Source organism: Anopheles arabiensis, chromosome 3 (assembly GCF_016920715.1).
Source record: "Anopheles arabiensis isolate DONGOLA chromosome 3, AaraD3, whole genome shotgun sequence".
Taxonomy (NCBI): domain Eukaryota; kingdom Metazoa; phylum Arthropoda; class Insecta; order Diptera; family Culicidae; genus Anopheles; species Anopheles arabiensis.
The window spans coordinates 40,643,170-40,664,831 of NC_053518.1; the positions used below are offsets into that span (position 1 = coordinate 40,643,170).

General features: G+C 48.2%; 1 protein-coding gene across 18 annotated transcripts in view; it reads left to right on the plus strand.

The window, feature by feature from the left end:
* LOC120904608 (neural-cadherin) overlaps positions 1 to 21,662 on the plus strand; it is a 251,518-nt gene that overhangs the window by 218,249 nt on the left and 11,607 nt on the right. For 11 of the 18 annotated variants that reach the window (XM_040314722.1, XM_040314721.1, XM_040314718.1 and 8 more), the window contains 6 exons: positions 2,385 to 2,622; positions 2,822 to 6,209; positions 6,310 to 6,480; positions 15,875 to 16,116; positions 20,874 to 21,083; positions 21,166 to 21,336. In XM_040314722.1, coding sequence (XP_040170656.1) covers positions 2,385 to 2,622; positions 2,822 to 6,209; positions 6,310 to 6,480; positions 15,875 to 16,116; positions 20,874 to 21,083; positions 21,166 to 21,336 — 4,420 coding nt within the window. Of the gene's footprint in view, positions 1 to 2,384; positions 2,623 to 2,821; positions 6,210 to 6,309; positions 6,481 to 15,874; positions 16,117 to 17,027; positions 17,267 to 20,873; positions 21,084 to 21,165; positions 21,337 to 21,662 lie in introns of those variants that run through there. The other 7 variants (XM_040314723.1, XM_040314726.1, XM_040314730.1 and 4 more) reach the window with 2 other exon arrangements.

Below are 21,662 nucleotides of genomic sequence, written 5' to 3' on the forward strand. Positions count from 1 at the left end.
AAAATGGGCATTTTCATTCGCCACCGGAAACAATCTGTACGAAACAACCTACTTGGCCTTGCTGAAGAAACATGCCAGCTGCTGCTGCTGCTACAGCTGTGAATTAAATGACAATATGGCGACAAACATGTCCCAATCGTCAACTTGATCACGGGCATGGTGCGGACGTCCCGTTTTAGCGCTGCTCGTTGCGGGAGGATCGGGGGGAGCTTTTCAATATCAATTAATATTAATTTTGCGTCGTAACGAACGACCGATTTGCCGTTCAATTGCAAGAAATGCTGGCGCCTAATTGAATGAGACCCTGATTTAAGACAGGCACGGGTGCAAAATCGTACCCAAGAATTTCAAATTCCAACTCGTACGTTGCTCCATTACTGTTATGTGTTTTCTTCTCGCTGGAAATGGAAATGGATGCTGGAAGCTGTTCTCCACCCTCCACGAACGCATGGCATGGTGCTGGAATTCTAGAATGAAAACATTTTCAGATGATATGTTTCCTGGAACACCGCATCCTCCAAATGCGGCGATCGTTGGCAAGAGTGAACCACATATTAACTAACCGCTGGTTTTGCAACACAGCGCCGCTTCATCAACCAACCCGAACAGGAAAAGAGATTTTAATTTAATCAGTCATCTAAAGCGCTCGTCCGCTCGGCCAGCAGCTGCTAGAACAACCCGCCCTCCTTGTAGGCTCTGTCCACTTAGGTCCTGATTTCATACCATCTCGTACGAATGCAGAATGCTTCATTCCCATGATCGTCATCGTTCCTTCCATTCCCTCACGGCAAACAGCAAACAACGAGCACGGAACAATTTAAGCCAATTTCTGTCCGAGCTGTATTTAATTAATTATTTACCATTGGAAAAGCGCATTTGGTCAAACGTGAACGTAGACACACACACGCGCGCGCACTACAAGGCGTTGAAATTTCTATCCCGACAGCTGCAACCTAGAGGCAGGCGCCTCTAATACCGTTACGTTCCGATGTAAGAAGGTACATCGTAATTGTGCTTCGCTCTCGCCCGGATCTCCATAACGACACACACAAGTACACAATGCACTTGCACTTTCGATTTCTGTCTCTCGCTTATGTTAACGCTTTTGAATAATTTATTAAATGAAGGGTTGTAAGAAAGGCACCAACACACCTGCCTGATTCTACGGGAAAATCAGGTAAACAATAAAGTTTCCCAGTGCATGGGATTGTGACCTCACACCCGGGCGCATGGGAACCGTGGCAGAAGGTAGGGCAGTACCACACTGACCACTGACCGCAGTGTCAGCAGGATATGGCATATTTCAACAAATCACCTTACGTTACGCTTTGCGAAGCAACGACCTCTCTCTCTCTCTCTCGGAAGTGTTTTAACTCATGATACGTGCTTTGTTCTGATGACGTGCGGTAACCGAGATTTATTAGAGCTTGCAACGTTATGCCGTGCGGTGCTCACAGTGACAGAGAAACAACGGAACCACTAATTGAATAAATTTGTTTCATTTAACGAATACATCATGGCACGAGTTTCACTCGCTGTTGCCATTTCTCGAAACTTTTGTTTGTATTTTGTGTAAATCCGCTTGGTTGTTCCGTTTTAAAACTTCCAAGTAAGTGTTTTGTTATTGCATCCGTTCACCTTTTAAGGGTGTAGAGCAGACTCAACACAACACCAAGTAGAGATCCAAAGGGAACTATTTCGATGCAAATGTCTCACTCCCCGTGACACAAATCCGAGCTTTACTCACGGCGAATGATTCAACGGAACTCACCTTCACCACCGGCACTGAAGGGATCTAATTTCGTTTGGATCTTTGACAAGTTCACTTCCCTTCCGAGTGTTTGTAGCACAGCGCACGCGAAGCATCGTGTGCCACAAAGTGCCATTTTCAATTTGTTGAGTTAATTGAACGGGAAATGGAACACTGATCGATTCTCTCGCCCTACTTGATAATGATGTCCTTCTGGGCACGGTCTGCGCGTGTTTGTTTGTGACACTCTTTTGGTACAATGATGTTCCGTGTCTCTGTCGGTTCGCACGAAACGATTCGCCACTGTCCCGGATCCAATAAAACCAAAGTGTGGGGTCACTGGTTGGATGTGTGTTTGTAATGATGTTCGCTGTCCGCTCTCTTCCGCACCGAACCCGGGGAAAGGGTTTACTACGAACTGGCATATTCCCACATTGTGCGCTGTCGGACAGGTCGCGCCACGACGAAACCAGTTGACCCAACCAATAAGCAGGTCGATTGGGTAAATTAGGGATTTATCAGTGAACCCACTCTGTCACGGTCCAACCGGTCCGAAGTGCAACGCTGAAAAGATTCCACCGTACCGGTACGGATTCTCTCATCGTTTCCCCCCCACGTTTTTACCTTTCCACAGCCACTGGATCGAGATCAACCGAACGGTCGACCACAGTGGCGTTTTACCGTGTTCGCGCAGGACGAAGGTGGCGAAGGGTTGGTGGGCTACGCGGACGTACAGGTGAACCTGAAGGACATCAACGACAATGCGCCCATCTTCCCGCAGGGTGTCTATTTCGGCAATGTGACCGAGAACGGTACCGCCGGCATGGTTGTAATGACCATGACGGCCGTCGACTACGATGACCCGAACGAAGGTAAGTGTGGTGCTTTATTCTTCTTCGCCCGCCAGTGTTTGATTGTGTCCTCATCAAATGGGCTCATTGTTACACACAAACCAATGATGACCGAGACGATGAGCGCTTTCAAATGTCCAGTGGGCTACCGTTTTCTTTTTTAATCCTTCATTTGCCTCCCCATTGCACAACACACACAAACGCAATCACACACACACAGGTACGAACGCAAAGTTGATATATTCCATCGAAAAGAACGTGATAGAGGAGGAAACGGGCTCACCGATATTCGAGATCGAGGCGGACACGGGCGTGATTAAGACGGCGGTCTGCTGTCTCGATCGGGAGCGCACGCCGGACTACTCGATACAGGTCGTGGCGATGGATGGCGGGGGGTTGAAAGGGACTGGGACGGCCTCTATACGCGTCAAGGATATAAACGACATGCCGCCCCAGTTCACCAAGGACGAGTGGTTCACGGAGGTGGACGAAACGGACGGTACCAATCTGCCGGAAATGCCCATCCTCACCGTGACGGTGCACGACGAGGACGAAACGAACAAGTTCCAGTACAAGGTGATCGACAACAGTGGGTACGGGGCGGACAAGTTCACGATGGTGCGCAACAACGACGGTACGGGCAGCTTGAAGATCGTGCAGCCGCTCGACTACGAGGATCCGCTGCAGAGCAACGGGTTCCGGTTCCGCATCCAGGTGAACGACAAGGGCGAGGACAACGACAACGACAAGTACCACGTGGCGTACTCGTGGGTGGTGGTGAAGCTGCGCGACATCAACGACAACAAGCCGCAGTTCGAGCGGCCGAACATCGAGGTGTCGGTGTACGAGAATGCGGACGTGGGCAAAACGCTGGAAACGTTCAAGGCGACCGATCCGGACCAGGGCGGCAAGAGCAAGGTGTCGTACGCGATCGATCGCTCGTCCGACCGGCAGCGCCAGTTCTCGATCAACCAGGAAGGCACGGTGACGATTCAGCGCAACCTCGACCGGGAAGTGACGCCCCGCCATCAGGTGAAGATACTGGCGATCGATGATGGTATACCGCCGAAAACGGCCACCGCCACGCTGACCGTGATCGTGCAGGACATCAACGACAATCCGCCCAAGTTCCTGAAGGACTACCGGCCTGTGCTGCCCGAGCATGTTCCGCCGCGCAAGGTGGTGGAAATATTGGCCACCGACGATGATGACCGCTCGAAGAGCAACGGGCCACCGTTCCAGTTCCGGCTCGATCCCGGCGCGGACGACATCATCCGGGCGTCGTTCAAGGTGGAGCAGGACCAGAAGGGTGCCAACGGGGACGGTATGGCGATCGTGTCCTCGCTCCGCTCGTTCGATCGCGAACAGCAGAAAGAGTATCTGATCCCGATCGTGATCAAGGATCACGGCAACCCGGCCATGACCGGCACCAGCACGCTAACCGTCGTGATAGGTGACGTCAACGACAATAAGATGCAGCCCGGCTCGAAGGACATATTCGTGTACAACTATCTGGGGCAAGCGCCGGACACGCAGATCGGGCGGGTGTACGTGTACGATCTGGACGATTGGGATCTGCCGGACAAGAAGTTCCACTGGGAGTCGCAGGAGCATCCACGCTTCAAGCTGGACGAGGACACAGGCATGATAACGATGCGGCAGGGCACACGGGACGGCCGGTATCATCTGCGGTTTAAGGTGTACGATCGAAAGCACACGCAGGCGGACGTGCCGGCCAATGTGACGGTGACGGTGCGCGAGATACCGCACGATGCCGTCATCAACAGTGGCTCGATCCGGATAGCGGGCATTACGGATGAGGATTTCATACGCGTGTGGAACTACCGGACACAGAGCTTGTCGCGCAGCAAAGCCGACCGGTTCAAGGACAAGCTGGCCGACCTGCTCAACATCGATCGGGAGAACGTGGACGTGTTCAGTGTGCAGCTACGCCGCAAGCACCCGCCCCTAACGGATGTGCGCTTTTCGGCGCACGGTTCCCCCTACTACAAACCGGTCAGGCTGAACGGCATCGTGCTGATGCACCGGGAGGAGATCGAGAAGGACGTCGGCGTGAACATAACGATGGTGGGCATCGACGAGTGTCTGTACGAGAACCAGATGTGCGAAGGCTCGTGCACCAACACGCTCGACATCAGCTCGCTGCCGTACATGGTGAACGCGAACAAAACGTCACTGGTCGGGGTGCGGGTGGACGTGCTGGCGGAGTGTACCTGCGGCGCTAGAAACTTCAGCAAGGCGGAATCGTGCCGCTCGTCCCCGTGCCACAACGGGGGCCGTTGTATGGAAACGCGGTACGGGCTGAGCTGCTCGTGCCCGACGGGCTACACCGGACCGCGCTGCCAGCAGACGACGCGCAGCTTCCGCGGCAACGGGTGGGCCTGGTATCCGCCGCTCGCGATGTGCGACGATTCCCATCTGAGCTTCGAGTTTATCACGCGCAAGTCCGACGGGCTGCTGCTGTACAACGGACCGATCGTGCCGCCGGAGCGCGACGAGCTGCTGGTGTCGGACTTCATTTCCGTCGAGCTGGAGAGAGGCTTCCCAAGACTGCTGATTGACTTCGGCTCCGGCACGCTGGAGCTGCGGGTAAAGACGAAGAAAAGCTTGGACGATGGCGAATGGCACCGGCTGGACATCTTCTGGGACACGGAGAACGTGCGCATGGTGGTGGACTACTGCAAGTCGGCCGAGGTTTCGGAGATGGAGGACGGTTCGCCGCCCGAGTTTGACGATTCGTCGTGCCAGGCCCGCGGTACCATCCCCCCGTTCAACGAGTACTTGAACGTGAACGCGCCGCTCCAGATCGGTGGCTTCTATCGCGAGCAGTTCGATCCGACGCACTACCGCTGGAACTACATGCCGATGGGCAAGGGCTTCGACGGGTGCATCAAGAACCTGGTGCACAACAGCAAGCTGTACGATCTGGCCCATCCGGGGCTGTCGCGCAACAGCGTTGCCGGCTGCCCGCAGACCGAGGAGGTGTGCAGCCAGAGCGAGCAGACGTCACGCTGCTGGGAGCATGGCAACTGCGTTGGCAGCTTTACCGAGGCGCGCTGCCAGTGCCGCCCGGGGTGGACCGGACCGGCGTGCAACATTCCCACCATACCGACGACGTTCAAGCAGCAGAGCTACGTGAAGTACGCGCTGTCGTTCGAGCCGGACCGCTTCAGCACGCAGATACAGCTGCGCTTCCGGACGCGCGAGCAGCACGGCGAGCTGTTCCGGGTGAGCGATCAGCACAACCGGGAGTACGGCATACTGGAGATTAAGGACGCGCGGCTACGCTTCCGGTACAATCTGAACTCGCTGCGCACGGAGGAGCGGGACATCTGGCTGAACGCGATCGCGGTCGACGATGGCCAGTGGCACGTGGTGCGGGTGAACCGGCACGGTTCGGCCGCCACGCTCGAGCTGGACGGTGGCGAGGGCCGCCGGTACAACGAAACGTTCACGTTCGACGGGCACCAGTGGCTGCTGGTGGACAAGCAGGAGGGCGTGTATGCCGGTGGCAAGGCGGAGTATACGGGCGTGCGCACGTTCGAGGTGTACGCCGACTACCAGAAGAGCTGCCTGGATGATATCAGGTAACAAATCAGTGGCAGTTGCTCTCTTCTTTATTTTACCAAATGTGTTTCTCACTAATGATGGGAATTCTTCTTCTGTCTCTCTTTTGTACTTAAACAGACTCGAGGGCAAACATCTGCCACTGCCGCCGGCAATGAACGGTACGCAATGGGGCCAGGCAACGATGGCTCGCAACCTCGAGCGGAACTGCCCGTCGAACAAACCGTGCGCCAACGTGATCTGTCCGGATCCGTTCGAGTGTGTCGATTTGTGGAACGAGTACGAGTGCACGTAAGTAATGCGTCCCAGTGAGGGCGCCCAAAAACCGCCACTCTTCCCATTTCGGTGAACCATGACCAAAACCATCATCCACTCTGTTATCTATCGACGGAAGAAATCAACCGCGAAACGCACACACATACACCCGGCCCCCAGGGGACGACAATGGAATCAAACTGTAGTTCCCAGGGTGGACGGGAGCTTTGTGTTGTGTCGTTGACGGTGGGCCAAAAGCAACCAAACAGCCGATTGCTCCCCGTGTTGAACGAGCTATTGATCCGACATCGAGCATCCCTTCTTGATCTACTAACAGCAAGCAAAACACACCAACACCCTAACATCATTTCCTCATTCATTTTCATGCACACGAAAGCATAAACCAGTCATACCACAACAGTCTCACCTCATCTTGCATGCTCATCTCGATCACCTAGCTTTCCCGCCCTCGAGCACAATCCACATCACGTATCACTTTTCCTCACAACTCCTTTTACCATCGCCATCATCATCATCATCAGTGTGCCTGTATTTAGTTTACCTTGTTTATTGATCATTTTCTGCATGCCAACGAAAGGAAGGAACGTGTATGTTCCTTTTTGTATGTGTGAGTGAGCGTATGAATGAGAACGAATGGGTGAGGTTTATTTTTTGCCACGTAACGGTAAGAGCCACCCCGGTTAATCCTTGACCTTGCCTGAGTGCTGTAGCTAGAGCTGTTCCGGGCGATCCGAAGTGTGATCCGTCATGAATAGAAATCCTTGAACGCGTGGGCTTTTTTTCCTCCTGCAGGGCATTCCAGAGTCTTCCGAACGAAGTGCAACAGCAAACAAAACAAAAACACACACACGCAAAAGTAACTTCATCTTTTCCTTCTCTCGAAAAACAACTTCATCTACCCACTTCCGGACACAGAGCACTACGTGTCCTCTTTTTGTGTCAGGATACTTAATTTTCTTTTCGACCCACAATGCTGCACCGCAACAGAAAAAAAACCCCGGAAAATAGGAAACGAATCACACAAAAAATGGCGAGCTTCTTGCGGTAATCCGCTCGCGACACGTGAATTACACCCAAAGCCGGGGCAGGGACCATAATTCCCGGAAAATGGCTCTCCCCGGCTCCCCGGAAGGGGCGAAAAATGAGAAGACAATCATTAACAATGCAGGCGCGCGAAGAAGGGCCAACCTGCCAAGCATGCGTACGGGGAAGGTGTCGGGTCCGAATGGTGTTGTGTCTGTGTTTGTGCGGTGGTTCTGGTTAGCATTAATTATTTATTTATTCACGCGAACGAGATGTAATCCTACTCGGAACCGGGGCTCGGGGTAACTGTAGTGGCGGGTCCTGCTGTAACCTTAGCAGCGTGTGTACTGTATTTAGTGCTTGCCAGTCACTGCCGCACGTGGGACGATGGCAGCGATCCTAACAAAAAAAGCTCGCTGAACGGTTGGTGTATCCACTTCGCCAACTTTAATTCTACCAGAATCATGTTCAAGTCAAAGCAATGAGACTTTGCTCTGGTGTCACTTCTGGGAGGATGAAAACACCTCCACACAGTCACAGTTCACAGTCCCCTTTGTGGTCCTGGGGAAATGCTTTATCGCGATTCATCCCCCAAAAACGTATTACCAGAAGCATTTTAATAGAAATTGCTTTTCGACTCTACTATCTACCACCGAATATAATGGAAAAAGGAGAGCGTCTTGGTGTTTTCCAAAATCTCACTACCGCGGTTGTAAATCTCCATTAAGAAATTTGGAACCATGATTCCTTGCGCGGTCGCCTATCTCTAGGGCGACTTCTTTTCTCTGTCAAAGCGCATTGCAATTATTATAGTTCTGTTTGAAAACGTGCGCACCCTGTAAGCTCTACCCCGGGGGGGAGGAGTATTTTCTTATCAATTCAAAAATGTAAACCCCGTTGATTATGTTCGAATCAGTATTCTTTTCCCGTCGGAGTATACATTCCTTTTTGTGTGTGGCTCTCTGTTTCTTTGAAGTAGACTCTTTGCCCGTGTGAATCCCTGGATCTGCGAGCGTCCTGGCTCTGTGCGCTGTTGGTCTGAATATGAAAACGCTACACTCTTCGATCCGGGGGGCTACTCTTACAGGATTCTGTTTATCCTTCGAAGCTTGTGTGTCAATTTCCCGGTGTAGCCCAAGCAGTACCAAGCACATCATGGTCCATTATAACACGCTCCGCTAGTGAGCTCCGGCTTGCGATGGCTTCTATCATCGGTCTCTTCGGTCACAAAATGATCAAAACGAAATCCCTCAATACCCATCGGCACCCATCGCGGTGCACGGTGTGCGATGGTAAGGACAGATTTTTTATCATTTCATCACCTTTCCTTGCTCCTGCCAACTGGCCGTCACCGGGGGAGGGGGGGGGATTGGGGGCAGCACTCTCCCGTTTTGTGGTAATTTGCAACCACTACCGTTCACCATCGCCAGCCCATCGTAGAGCGGGAACGAATCGGGCATCCTTCTTCCTGTCGTTCGCACTGGATGCGATGAGTCTCGCTCTGTTCGCGTAACGATGAAGATGAAGAATGATTGGGGAGTTGTGTTTTCCCTCGTCTAGTGTTACGCCGGGTTTTGCTGCGCTGGGAATCGGTGAAAACGGAAAAACGTCACTTTCCTCCGTTTTCATCACCACCATACACGCGCCAAGCTCTTTCTTCGACGGAATCGGAAAGGCTGACGACAGACGCGTTAGTCGTAATTTTAGTCCCGCTTGCATCGGATGTCTTCCCTCCCACCGGTACGATGCACCACACACACACACACACACAAGCACATGGGAGTGAACGACTTACCCGTGGTGGATAAGTTTTACAACCCCGGGACCGAGGAACTGTCGCGGGATGCCAGTCGCCAGGGGATTCCTCTTTCCATTATTGGGTCGCTTGTCATTGTGCCCCAAAACTTCAGCGAACCGTACACATTGCTGCTGCTGCTGCTGTCAGCTCGTGAATAGCGCATGCAGCATGCTCGTAATGATGGTGCGTTCGATGATGACACGCGGACGTGTGCAGTAACACATCTTGTCACAGCAACAAAGAGGAACGGCGCGAGTGAGAAAGAGAGTGAGCAATAATCCCCCATCCACCACGGGAGGAAGTAAGCCTGTAATTGCAGGCAGAAACTTTACTGCCTTGTCGACCCAACAACATGGTAATCACGGCCGTGTATAGCACCACCATTCCGCCTTTCCGTCTCCTCATCCTCCTTCCGTACAGCAAAGTTTGGTAGAAGGGCGGGACAGTAACAGTAAGAGCACCAAAAGGTACAACAACAAAAAACCCAATCAGTTTCGGTGAAAAAAGGCATCCATCCCTCGATGGATGTTTACGACTCCCGGCCGGCAGTCGATCCTCTCATAAACAGAGTGCGCCGCTTCGCACACATGCGAGTTTTGCGTTTTTTTTTTTTTTTTTTCGCTGATATTGCATGTTGTCAAATCGAGGCTCTCCGGCATCGGTTTAAAATGATGAGCGGAAGGGGACCCAACTACCAACTGCCTTCATCAATTCGCCCAACACACGGTGATGGATAGGAGAGAAGTGGGACGAGCAGTTGGCAAACTGCAGCAGACAGAGGCCGCGCTTGTTGAGACAGGCGAGTGATATTAGATTTTCTTTTTCTGCAGCTCCCTTATGCAGCTTGATAGGGGATGGAGGGGTGAGTTTCACCATTGAAGCCAAAATTTGTTTTGTAGGAAAATTCGTTTCGATATGCGTTTTTTTATAGTGAGTTATATTTTTGAATTTCGCCCACACACGCCTTCCTCAACGTGGAGCTTCCGATGGTCGAGACTGGTGAGCCATATTTAGCATATTGCATTTCATCGGTATTAAACCTAGTCAGCACAGAGGTATTGGCATGTAGATTTCATTCGCCGAATTGTTCCCCATGCCAGTACCATGCCAGTGTAATATTTACCCTTCAACTTGGGACTTGGGAAACAACTGTGGCAGTGAAGGGATGTATGGAGTTCTACGGCCGGTGGAAAAAAGGATATTAGCCAAAATATGGTGCTTGTAACGCAACACACCCTCTAGCGGAGGGGTTTTACAGCACCAAAAAAAAAAGGATCCTGTTTAGTAACATGTTAAAAAAGCGTATCCCAATCCTTTGTTAGGGTTACTTACAAGAGAAGCCCAACATAAAAAAATGGCTTTAAAAAAAGGTTAAGGTAAAAATGTCCACCGGAAAGCGGCATGTTATGGACGGGCGAAATAAAATCAACTCGTGTACTAAAAACTGAACGGCGCTAATCCAAGAACTGAGCAACGTTTCGGGTAGCAAGCCCCAGTTTGGGGTGGGACAAAAAAAAAAGAAGGCAGAACGGTCTTGTAATCCGTTCGCAATGATCCTACTACCCACACAATAGCGCGTGTGCTCCACCAAACGTCGCCGGGCTCTTACCGGGCAAAGTTTTGACGAAATCGAGGACGGAATACTAATTGGAATGGTTGGTTGGAGCAGCCATATCGACAGAACAACGATTTTATACACACGAACACACACACACTACACTGGTTGGCAAATTGTATTACTTTGGAGATGACCATTTTCTGTTTGTTTCACCAAACCCAACACAAACCCAACCGTAAACCGACACCGGAGCGTGCACCAAACAAACAACACACACACACGCACACGGAACATTTTTAGTACATAATTTATTCTTCCTTCCGTTTGCTCGGGGCGAGGTTTTGGCATCGTTCCCGTAAGCTTGAGAACCGTCAGCGATCAGCACAGGAAACGGCCTGTTGACCTATTGCTCCTTTCGGTACGTAGAATTCTTGCCTCCATGTCCGATGGCGTCGAGTTCTAGTATCAAATAGGGTGGGGGGGTGTGGGGAAGGGCACCATTCCTAGCACGTCGACTAGCTATTGTCGATATCTTCCGCCGGGAGGCTCGAGATTTACGCTGAAACCCGGCGATGTTCTCCAAGGACGCCAATGGGAAATGTCATCCGTCTTTAGGTCATTTCCGTTTCCGTGTACTCCGGGGTAGATCTGTTAAATTCAAGGGAAACACGCCCGCCTCCACCGGCGTCGGAAATGGACGATGGTAGTAGCAATTCATTGCCCCGTGTCCGGAGATTTGTAACTTTAAGCTTTCTTCGCTTCACTTTTGACAAGCAGCTGTGGCTCCTTTGCCCTGATTGGGTTTTCCACGGCATAGGGTTTTCCGTACCGGTACCGATGTAGAGCGGTCGCTTTGCCGTGTGCTAAATCTATTATTTAGGCGTGTATTACAAAAGGCTTTCGACGTTGCATCCACCCCGTTGGTGTGCTGCTTTGGGTAAAAGGTGGCAGCGGTTTGCTTGAGTCCCAGATTGCTCCGAGTCCGCAACGACCGGAAGCGTTTGGACGGTTGTCGCCATTTCTCGAATCAATTTCAAACCACCACCACCGCCACCATCACCGACCCCTTGGCTGCGCAACCCGATCCGTGCCCGAGTGAAGTTGATTGAGTTGGCAAGTTATTTGCTTTCGTCTGTTTTGTCGGTGCGAATTGCGCTTTGCGATAGATTAAAACGATGACGGGAGCTCTGGTTATGTGTATGTGTGTGTTTGTGCGCCGTGAGAAGGCGTCTCGCTGTGAGTTGAATTGTAAAGTGGGATTTGAAGAAAGGCTCAAGTTTCTTGAGGTGCTTGCGGAACAATAATATGGATCGAGCGTACAAAATCACAGATTGGATGCCTGCCGCCGGCCTCGGCGGAACAGTGGTAGTGTGTCCAACTGGTGCGGTGCGGTAAGGGGAGAGAAATTGCTTGCCAAACGCTTCACAAAAGAAGTCTCTATATTTGTCCAGAATCGAGCAGCGAGACGTTTTGGCGTTGTTTGAGAACTGCTTCATCGCCACCGGTTAATGCCCGTAAGCGGATTTGGTCATTTCTTTCTGCGCGTTTTGTGTCCGGCTTGCACACGATACGCGATAAGAGTGAGGAATGGTTTGGAGAGAACGGGATATCTTCTGTTAGGTAATTGATTAAAATGACTAGAAACGTAGTACACACGCGAGATACGGCGTCCGGCACAGTAGCTTTGGCTGACTCACACAAAAAAAAGGACAAAAGCATTTATACCCCACCTTACCGTTTTGTAGTGTATCGTATTTCATCGGAATTGTGATACTAGCATGATTAATTTATGACATGAATAATAACGAACTGCATGCGCCAACGCGTGTGTGTGTGCGTGTATGCACGCGGTGGCATCAAATTGCAGTCGATGTAAAGCCATTCCACGCTGTGAAGAGATGCTGCATTTAAATAATTATTCTGCCTCAGTGCATCCACTCGCACCGCGTGGGCATAAATTAGCCCTTGCACCGACACACACATACACGCTGGCAATACCTCGATTCTGCACCGGACGGACGGATGAATGCATTTCATTTGCAATCCATCAAACAAGCTGGTACATCACTCTTTGTGTGTGCGTGTGTGTGCAATGGCGCTGGGAGCCTGGCGCTGGTGTGCCTCGGCGAATGCGCAAGCGACCGGCGGATGCGTTCCCTCCCCGAGAACAATGTGTTTGAATTTTATTTTACATTTAATTTAAGCTTCCCCAGGCCAATACTACCACCGACTAGATTCGAACAATCTAAAAGTACTAGCCGCACTCCGCTGTAAAGTTACAGGTTCACTATTCCTTCGCCATGTGGTTTAATTTATTCACAAACTCACAAACATTTTACAAAATTTCCAAATATGCACGCCTGAACGAGGGCCATCGTCCAACCGTGGGAGCCGTACAACTACTTTGTACCGATAGGAGAGTTCGGTTTTGTATGGTTTTGTTCGGCAGCGTGCTTGCAGCGTCCATTCCCCTGTAACGCTGTAAGCAATGGTATTACAGTACGCTACGATTGTGCAGAATGCTTTGCGTGGTTAAGCTGTGCAATGGTAGCGGTACCGCATCGCATACGAGAGCTTTTAATATTGCGTGTGTAATCAATTTGTGCCATTCATGGAATGATTTGCATAGTAAAATCGTTCGCCCTGGTTGTGCCATTCTTGGAAGATGCATATTTCATATAATTATTTGGAAATAGCTCGACTTTGATGCTCGCAAACGTTTGATCAGAGTTCGCTTAAAAGTGTAATTGTTTATCTCTGCGGAAGTGCTAAACAATGTTTGCATTTCAAAACAATATGTATGGTTTTATACTAAAGATTTAATTTCAATTTTAAATAATCCTTGAAGCTTAAGCACTTTAACACTGTTTCAATAGTGCTTCAAGGTTCTCGGACGATGAGTGTTGAGCTTTTATTTGGTTTTGAGCTATTGAGCTTTTATTTGTAGCTCTTTTATGGTCTTCATCTTCGTCATTTGTGACTTTGTTTAGGTCATTTAGTCAAAAATCGTCGCAGTACAATAACAATAATCAAATGCTTTTTTTTAATTTATAATTATTTCAAGCTCAGCCATGGCCGATCTTAACTGATGCTCGGCCGGTCAAAAACAGGGCCAACTCTTGTTCGTTTGCTATATGACTAGACTTTTTTTTCGGAGAATCGTAAATCATCTAATGCCTAAGATTATTAATTGGCGCTATCTCGCATTCCATAGAAAATTGATAATTTTTCTCCACCATTTTTCTAAAATTGCTTAATATCAATACATTGACCGCTGGCCTGACGTCACAGTTTTTCGAATTAGCATCGTAGCGCATGGCAAGAGAGCGACGAGAGCGACCATTTCTCGTGTGACTGTTATCTCTCTTTTGTTTCATTGCGATAAGCGGCGTAGCACTTGTCGTTCTCGTTCTCTCTTTCCTACCTCATTCGTGCTCAAGAGAATTGCTGAGCGTCAGACACAAAGCTGAGCGGCGAGCAAAGCCGTCATGCGAATTCATATGACGCGGCGCTTAAAGTGTTGAGCATGATAGGAGCGTAATAGAGACGATGCCATAGTATAGTCATCAACTCGTAGGACTTATTAAAACGCCCGACATAGGTTCAAGCCTCATGTGGACCGTACCCCGTAGCAAGGACTTGACTATCCGGCTGTGTGGTTCTAAATACAGTACTCCAAAGCTATATAAGACCGGTGTAGGTCGTTACGGCAAAAAGCATAATATTAGGAGAGCTTTATATAAGTATTAGTTATGGACAGTATTTTAAATGAATTTCAATTATTCTCCACTGCATGGCAATTGAAACATCCGTTACCTGTAAATTTAACCATCGTTGATGAAATATCGTTCCATTCGTAAAAGCTTTGCTACGTATTTAGACGCTTTGCCTAATGGATAAGGCAACGGTAATGGTCGCCAATCTCCGAACGAATGCTTTTTGTATGGTTGTGCTTCGTAAAGTAGATTTGTTTTTGTTGCTTTCTATACTTTTCTGTGTATACCACGTATGATTTAACATTTTGTCGTATCCGTAGTTGTATTTAGTTTTTATCATCACCAATCATCACTATTCGCCATATCACACGCTCCAGCCCTATTTTCATAATTACACGCATCACCTTTCATCTAAATCGTGCCATTAGCTGGCACGATTACATCACCATTAGTATCATTACAGCAGCAAACAACATCTTCTACACATGTACCGCCCGACATTGCGTCCCTTTATCAGATACACAGGGATTATTTTCCATTTCGGGGACGAATGGAGGCGCCTGGTGGTTTTTGTTTTGCCTCCCTTTTTGTGGAAGGCTTAATATTGTCTGCGGTTGCTGCTGTTGCTGCTGCTAACACCTACGGCACAATTTTACATCAAAAACACACCAGCACGATCGCAATTATACACAGCCAACCGATACACTCACACGGCTGCATGAATTTCGGAAATATTCCAAAGAACGGTCCGCTTGTTCAGTTTCAACTTGACCATTTATATTTTATATATTTGAACCCCAACCAAACCATTCCCCGATTCCGTATGTTTTTTCCGTCTCATCAATGCATGACCATGCATCATCATGATACAATGCTTGCGGCGCACGGTATAACGATCTCACCCATTTTTATTAGCATATGCCCCACCGATTAGGGCCAAACTGATGGAAAGGTGAAATAAAACTTCACAATCACCACGCATTTCTTCGCGAAGGGCTATGTTCGAACCGCTCGTTATATCGCCAGCACGGGCTAATCCCCTTGTTGACCGGAAATTGTGCAAACGACCGACCGGTCAGGGTCTATAACGCGAAAGTAAATGAACCGTTCCCACAAATCAATCATACGCAACCAATCAATCAGCCAATCAATCGATCCATCCACGTTACCCCACAGCAGCTTCCTACAGTGGATGGAATCTAGCACGTTTTCCCTCTATCTTTCTCTCCCTCTCTCTCTCTCTTTCTCTCTTTGTCAAAAATAAAACACTACTACTACTGCTTCGACAACAACAAAACAACCATAAATTCACAGATGCGGCGAGGGGCGCGTCATGTCGCCGGACGGTAAGGGTTGCATGGATCGGAACGAGTGTCTCGATCTGCCGTGCCTGAACGGGGGCATCTGCGTGAATCAGGAGCCCCGGTTGCGCTACCGGTGCGACTGTCCGGACGGATTCTGGGGCGAAAACTGTGAGCTCATCCAGGAGGGCCAAACGCTCAAGCTGAGCATGGGCGCACTGGCCGCCATTCTTGTCTGTCTGCTAATCATATTGAGTGAGCATTTGACCTGTTTTTGATAAATATCCACGTTTTGCTGCGGCAATAGTTTCTTCTCGTTTTCATTTTTTTTTTGTATTTTTGCTGTTAATAAATGTGTAGTTTGATTTTTGTAAGCTTTTCTACCACGGTCTCTTGTTACTGTAGTACTGTATTTAAATGTGCATGCTTTTGTTAGTACATTGCTCAAGCTTTTAGTAGTACTCATAGCTCCATCTCTCTCTCTCCTCATCCTCATCCCATCCCTTTCCATTATCCTCCCTTCTTATGCTTTCGTCCATTTAAACGATCTTTTTTCGTCTGAAAACTCCGCCAAAAGATGGCGTGAGTGTTAACATAGTGCGTAGCTCAACCCTCCACCCATAGTAAATAGATAGTTTCGTGTCCCCCGTCTTTCTCTATCTCTCTCTCTCTCGTGCGTATTATGTCCGATCTGATGGTAATGCTAATAACAAAATGGTCACCAAAATGTGGTAAGTAACCTTTCCCCGATGTGCCGTGCTAATGTTGTTTTGTTTCGTTTCTTTCATCTTTTCATTTCATTCTATGTATGTTCCATACCACACACACACACGTTCCTCTCGATGTTCATGTTTATGGCACTTTGGCTTTTCAATTATGTACCCACAAACACACACACACTCGGATTCTCGTACGGATGTCGTAAATTGAACACACACACACACCATTTCTTCGCTCGTTCCGTCGGATGATTTTCTCCATTTGCGTGCCATTTGAACGTGTCGCGTGTCACGTGATCTCGAAATCTCGAACCATTCAAACAAACGGGAACAATGTAACACACATCCACACATACATAAACATACACAACACACGTCCTGCATCACTTTGAAAACAAAAACAAACCAAAAAACTACACATCCCGTGTTTGCGTGTCGCGAGCGCAGATGTCCTGCCGGCTATAAACCGTCCGGGATGCGATGCGTGAACGCGAACGAGTGCCTGTGGCATCCGTGTCAGAATGGGGGCCGCTGCCGGGATCACCATCCGCCGAAGGCGTATGAGTGTATCTGTCCGCTCGGATTTTCCGGTGCACACTGCGAGCTCGAGCTGCTCGCGTCCGGCATCCTGACGCCTTCCCGGGACTTCATCATTGCGCTCGTCATCTGCGTCAGTACGCTCATACGTAAGTAGCCATTTCCGTTATCCGGGTGCCGTGGATCGGAAGCTCATTGCTGACACACATACGTATACAATACACACTAACACAAACGAAGTAATTTTACTAACACACACTAACCTACCTGCTAATACGTTTAATTAACACTGTTCGAGTCTAATACGATGCGTGAAATGGTTTTGAATGGAATTGTTGAAGTGCGTTTAAACAATATTTTGCTTGGGTCTTGTTTTTATTTTCAATCATGTTCGTATGCTTTCATTATAAAATGGCAATTCAAGCTGCTAGAAAACTATCTAAAACCTAAATCATTTAAACAGGGGGTTCTGTGCGAAGCTTTTGGATAACTTCATGTCGTTAATGTTATATTTGAAGCAAAATAGACCCAAATTGTATCCTCAAAGGTCCAATTCATTTTTGGTATCTCTAATTCATTCTTTTAACTCATTCCCTTATATTGTTCAATATCTACTGTTTTTTTTTTAGCAAAATTTCAAATATCATAGTGAATCCTTCAATTATTGGTTTCACTGTTTAAGTTGTGTAATATTTCGTTACACCATATCCTTTTTTCTCTAACTGAGCCTCTCTCAAAGGCTAACTCTTAGTAATTCCAATACTAGCTCTATAATAATTTTAGAAAATTTTAAGCACTTAACCCTAAAACTACTACGAGCTCTAAAATAATGAGCTTAATCAATTTTCCATGATATTTCGTCATTTTGTGGTAAAATAGTTTAATAAAGTAAAATATTACAATTGTTTACTAGTAGCAAAACATTGTCAAATTTTAAATGTGTTTCCCTATGTTCAAAACATAGAGTTTCATTTCTAAATCATCTAGGCTTTTGATAAAAAATCAGATCAAAAATCAACCAATATATGTTTTTATATTGAAACGCCGTTTTCTCACACGTTTATCTACTGATAAATGTCAATTTTTTCCAAAAACTTGAGCTTTTTGAAGCAATAAATTTTACTTCTTATGAAAAAATACAGTTTCTGTGAAATGCTCGTACAAATCCATCATAAATCATTGCATACGATTTGGTGTAACACATTTCCATGTAACACACTGCACACACTGTAGTGCAATTCCATGCTTAAACCGATTCCGCACACTCGAAATGAAGCAAATATCCAAATAACCAATCCATGGCAATCTAAATCGAAATGGCAATCAAATTCCATTCACTTTCGCCCTTCGCCCAACTTTGTCGTACAACAAAAGGATTGGGTAGGCGGGAAAGGGAGAGAAAGAGAGAGAATGAGGTGTTAGAAATCTCTTTTCAAAATTCGTGCCAATTGTTGTGACAATATCGTGCATTCAATTTGAAACAAAAATATCATCCATTTGGAAATATCGGTATATCTTGTTGAAAAAAAAAACGACGGAGAACACTCTCTCACTGGGAATGGCAAAGTTGAAAGAGCTTTCAGCGAAAGCTTTCAATTTCACAGTTTTGCTTTCTTTTCTATCTTTTCTCCCGGTTGTTGTACCCCTACAATCGGAGCGGGGGATCAACAATAGATTTTTTGCATGTGTGTGCGTGTGCTAAGGGAGAGTTTTAAATATACCATGGATGGGGTGGTGTTGTACCTTCACGACTGTATGCCCACGCATTCCCCCGCACACAAACACACACACACGGAAACACGTCGACGGCACATTCCAATGCGGCTGCCATGTGGCACGTGGGTAGAACCGTTCTAAAACCTCCCTTGTGAGCGCACATTTGGCGGCACTTTTTTTAAACATTTTGTCAATTGAAAGTGAACTTAAAAACAAACAACAAAAAAGACCCTAAATCCCACTCGCGAACGGATTTCCCACGCCCCATTTTTGGTTGACTCTTTTCTTCACTACACACACACTCGAAAGGAGCACTTTTTACCTTACTTTGTTATCATCATAAGCTTTATGTGTGACAGCTTAGTCTGGCGTCCGCCCGGGGCCCGCCCTTCGCTGCTGTACACTTGGCGTTAGCGTTACAGGACTTTTCAATCTATCACCACCCGGGTATTGCCATTTTCACCACGCGTTTTACGTTCGTTTGTTCACACTCGTTTCGTCCGCTTGTTGTACACTCCCCTTTGGCGCGCCATCACCACAGTACACCACTGGCAAAAAGGAGGGAGTACAGTGGAGTACATGGGGTTTGTATAATGCACACTCTCACTGTACACCGTAATGCTCGTCGTCTAACCCTTACTAGCCCTTACTAAAAACCCTTACTAGCTGCTACCACTACTTTAAACTACACTGTTTGCGTCTAGCGCACCATTTTCTACGACAATAGTTTAGCAATTGTGTGTGTATTCTTTTTTTAAATGTGTTTTTCTTTACTCACTATATACGTACGTCAATTACTTACACTCTCAGACACTCACTACTCGCACAAGGGGCTTTTGTGGATTCTATCGAACAGTGTAGTCGATTCGCTTCATACCGCACCCGCTTTAAAAGCTTTCCCACTACCGTGTAAGCGAGGATGCGTAATGCGTTCGAGGCGACGATTGCACAAGCGTGATACTTTTGCGATAAATCCACATCGGCCGCGAGTAAAGATGAGAGTGTTTGTCTGTCCTGTCCTGTCCCGTCTGTCTGTGTGCATGTGCCATTATCAACGAGAAGTGACAGAACGACAGAACCTTGGGAAAAGGAACATCTTTTTTCTTTTCCCAGGCGAGTACTTTCGTTCTTAAACTCCTCACAATGTGGCAGACACACGCACACATACACTGGCTAGCTAAAACGTGACCGTGATTCTCTATGGCTCAGTGTGTATGTGTGTGTGTGTCTGCTCGGTGTGTTCCTAGTATGCTGTGCGGTTCCGGATTCTGATTCGATATTCCATTTCACCACGATCTCGCGGTCACTCGGCAGCATGAAACGTGTGCCTGGGGGTCAAATTCCAGGCTATGTTAACAGAAGGAAGAAGCAGCACAAAATCACTTCAACCAAACTACCACTGCGAGGGTGGTGGGTGATGGTAATAAAAATCCCAGATGCAATGGTCATTTCGGTCCATTTAGCCCATGTTCTAGAGCTGGAGGTTGTTCTACTATCTTTGGTTCGGTTTTTTTTTTGTTTCTTCTATTTTTTTACCGTCCACTCTTTCACACAATCCATGACCCCTTTTCGGAGTGAAACAAAAACTAGGATTATGCAAGCTGGCAGACCAACCACCACACAAAAGGAGGAGGAGTGTGTGAGAACCGCCAAAACAGCCCCATGTGACAAGCGATGGTGAAGTGAGTGCAATAAGAAACCCTTTCCAACTGACCACCACTACAATGGTGAAGGGCGAATTCGAATCGAACGGAAATGAGCCTGGACCTTGGACCTTTTCGCTAGTCGGTTCTGGGCGGGCAGGACTTTGCCCAACCAGCACAGCGCCGTACATGCGGGACACACCGAGCGCACACATTAGCTAGAGAAAATAGAGAAAAGCACGGACAGAGGCTAGCTGACAGGCAGGCTGTGTCTTTCTCCATTTTTAATGCACCGAAATTGAAACCTCCACTAAACTCCGTGTACCCTTCGTGCGCGTCCGGTTGCCTTTCGCCCGGGGTCTTTTTTTTTCTTCTTCCTCCCCTCCCATCTGAGCAGTACTGGTGCTGGTGTTTGTGGTGTACAACCGAAGGCGAGAGTCGCACATCAAATATCCGGGCCCGGATGATGACGTCCGGGAGAACATCATCAACTACGACGATGAAGGGGGCGGTGAGGACGATATGACCGCGTACGACATTACGCCGCTGCAGATCCCGATCGGACCGATGCCGGAGCTGACGCAATGCAAGATGCCACCGCTGATGTGTAAGTGTGCGAGCGTATGAGGCTGGTCTTATCGGACGAACATGTTTTAATCGGTTCGTTTGTCGCTTCTTCTTCATTACAGATCCGGTCATGACGATGGGACCGGGACACGAGCCCAACGTGGGCATGTTCATCGAGGAGCACAAGAAGCGGGCCGACAGTGACCCGAATGCGCCACCGTTCGACGATCTGCGCAACTACGCGTACGAAGGAGGCGGCAGTACGGCCGGTTCGCTTAGTTCGCTACAGTCAGGTTAGTATTGGCTTTACCAACACCTTTTTTTTGTTCATTGGTTTCAGCAAGTCCCCTCTTGAGGGCTTGAATAACTAACAATTTTTAAAAATCAATTACGCCCATGCTCTATTATGGCGATAAAAAGCAAGCAAACAAAGCGGGGGCAGACGTTTTTTTTTTCGCTGAAAGCTCGTCTCGTTGTACGTTGTACCTAGAATTTATGATTGCACATTAGCATCAATTAAGCTGCACAAATAAACTGTTTCAATATTGTGCGCGCGCCCCATTTGCCGCTCCGAGTGGGTAAATTATGCTAAAGCCCGGTCCCCATCTCGGAGGATTCG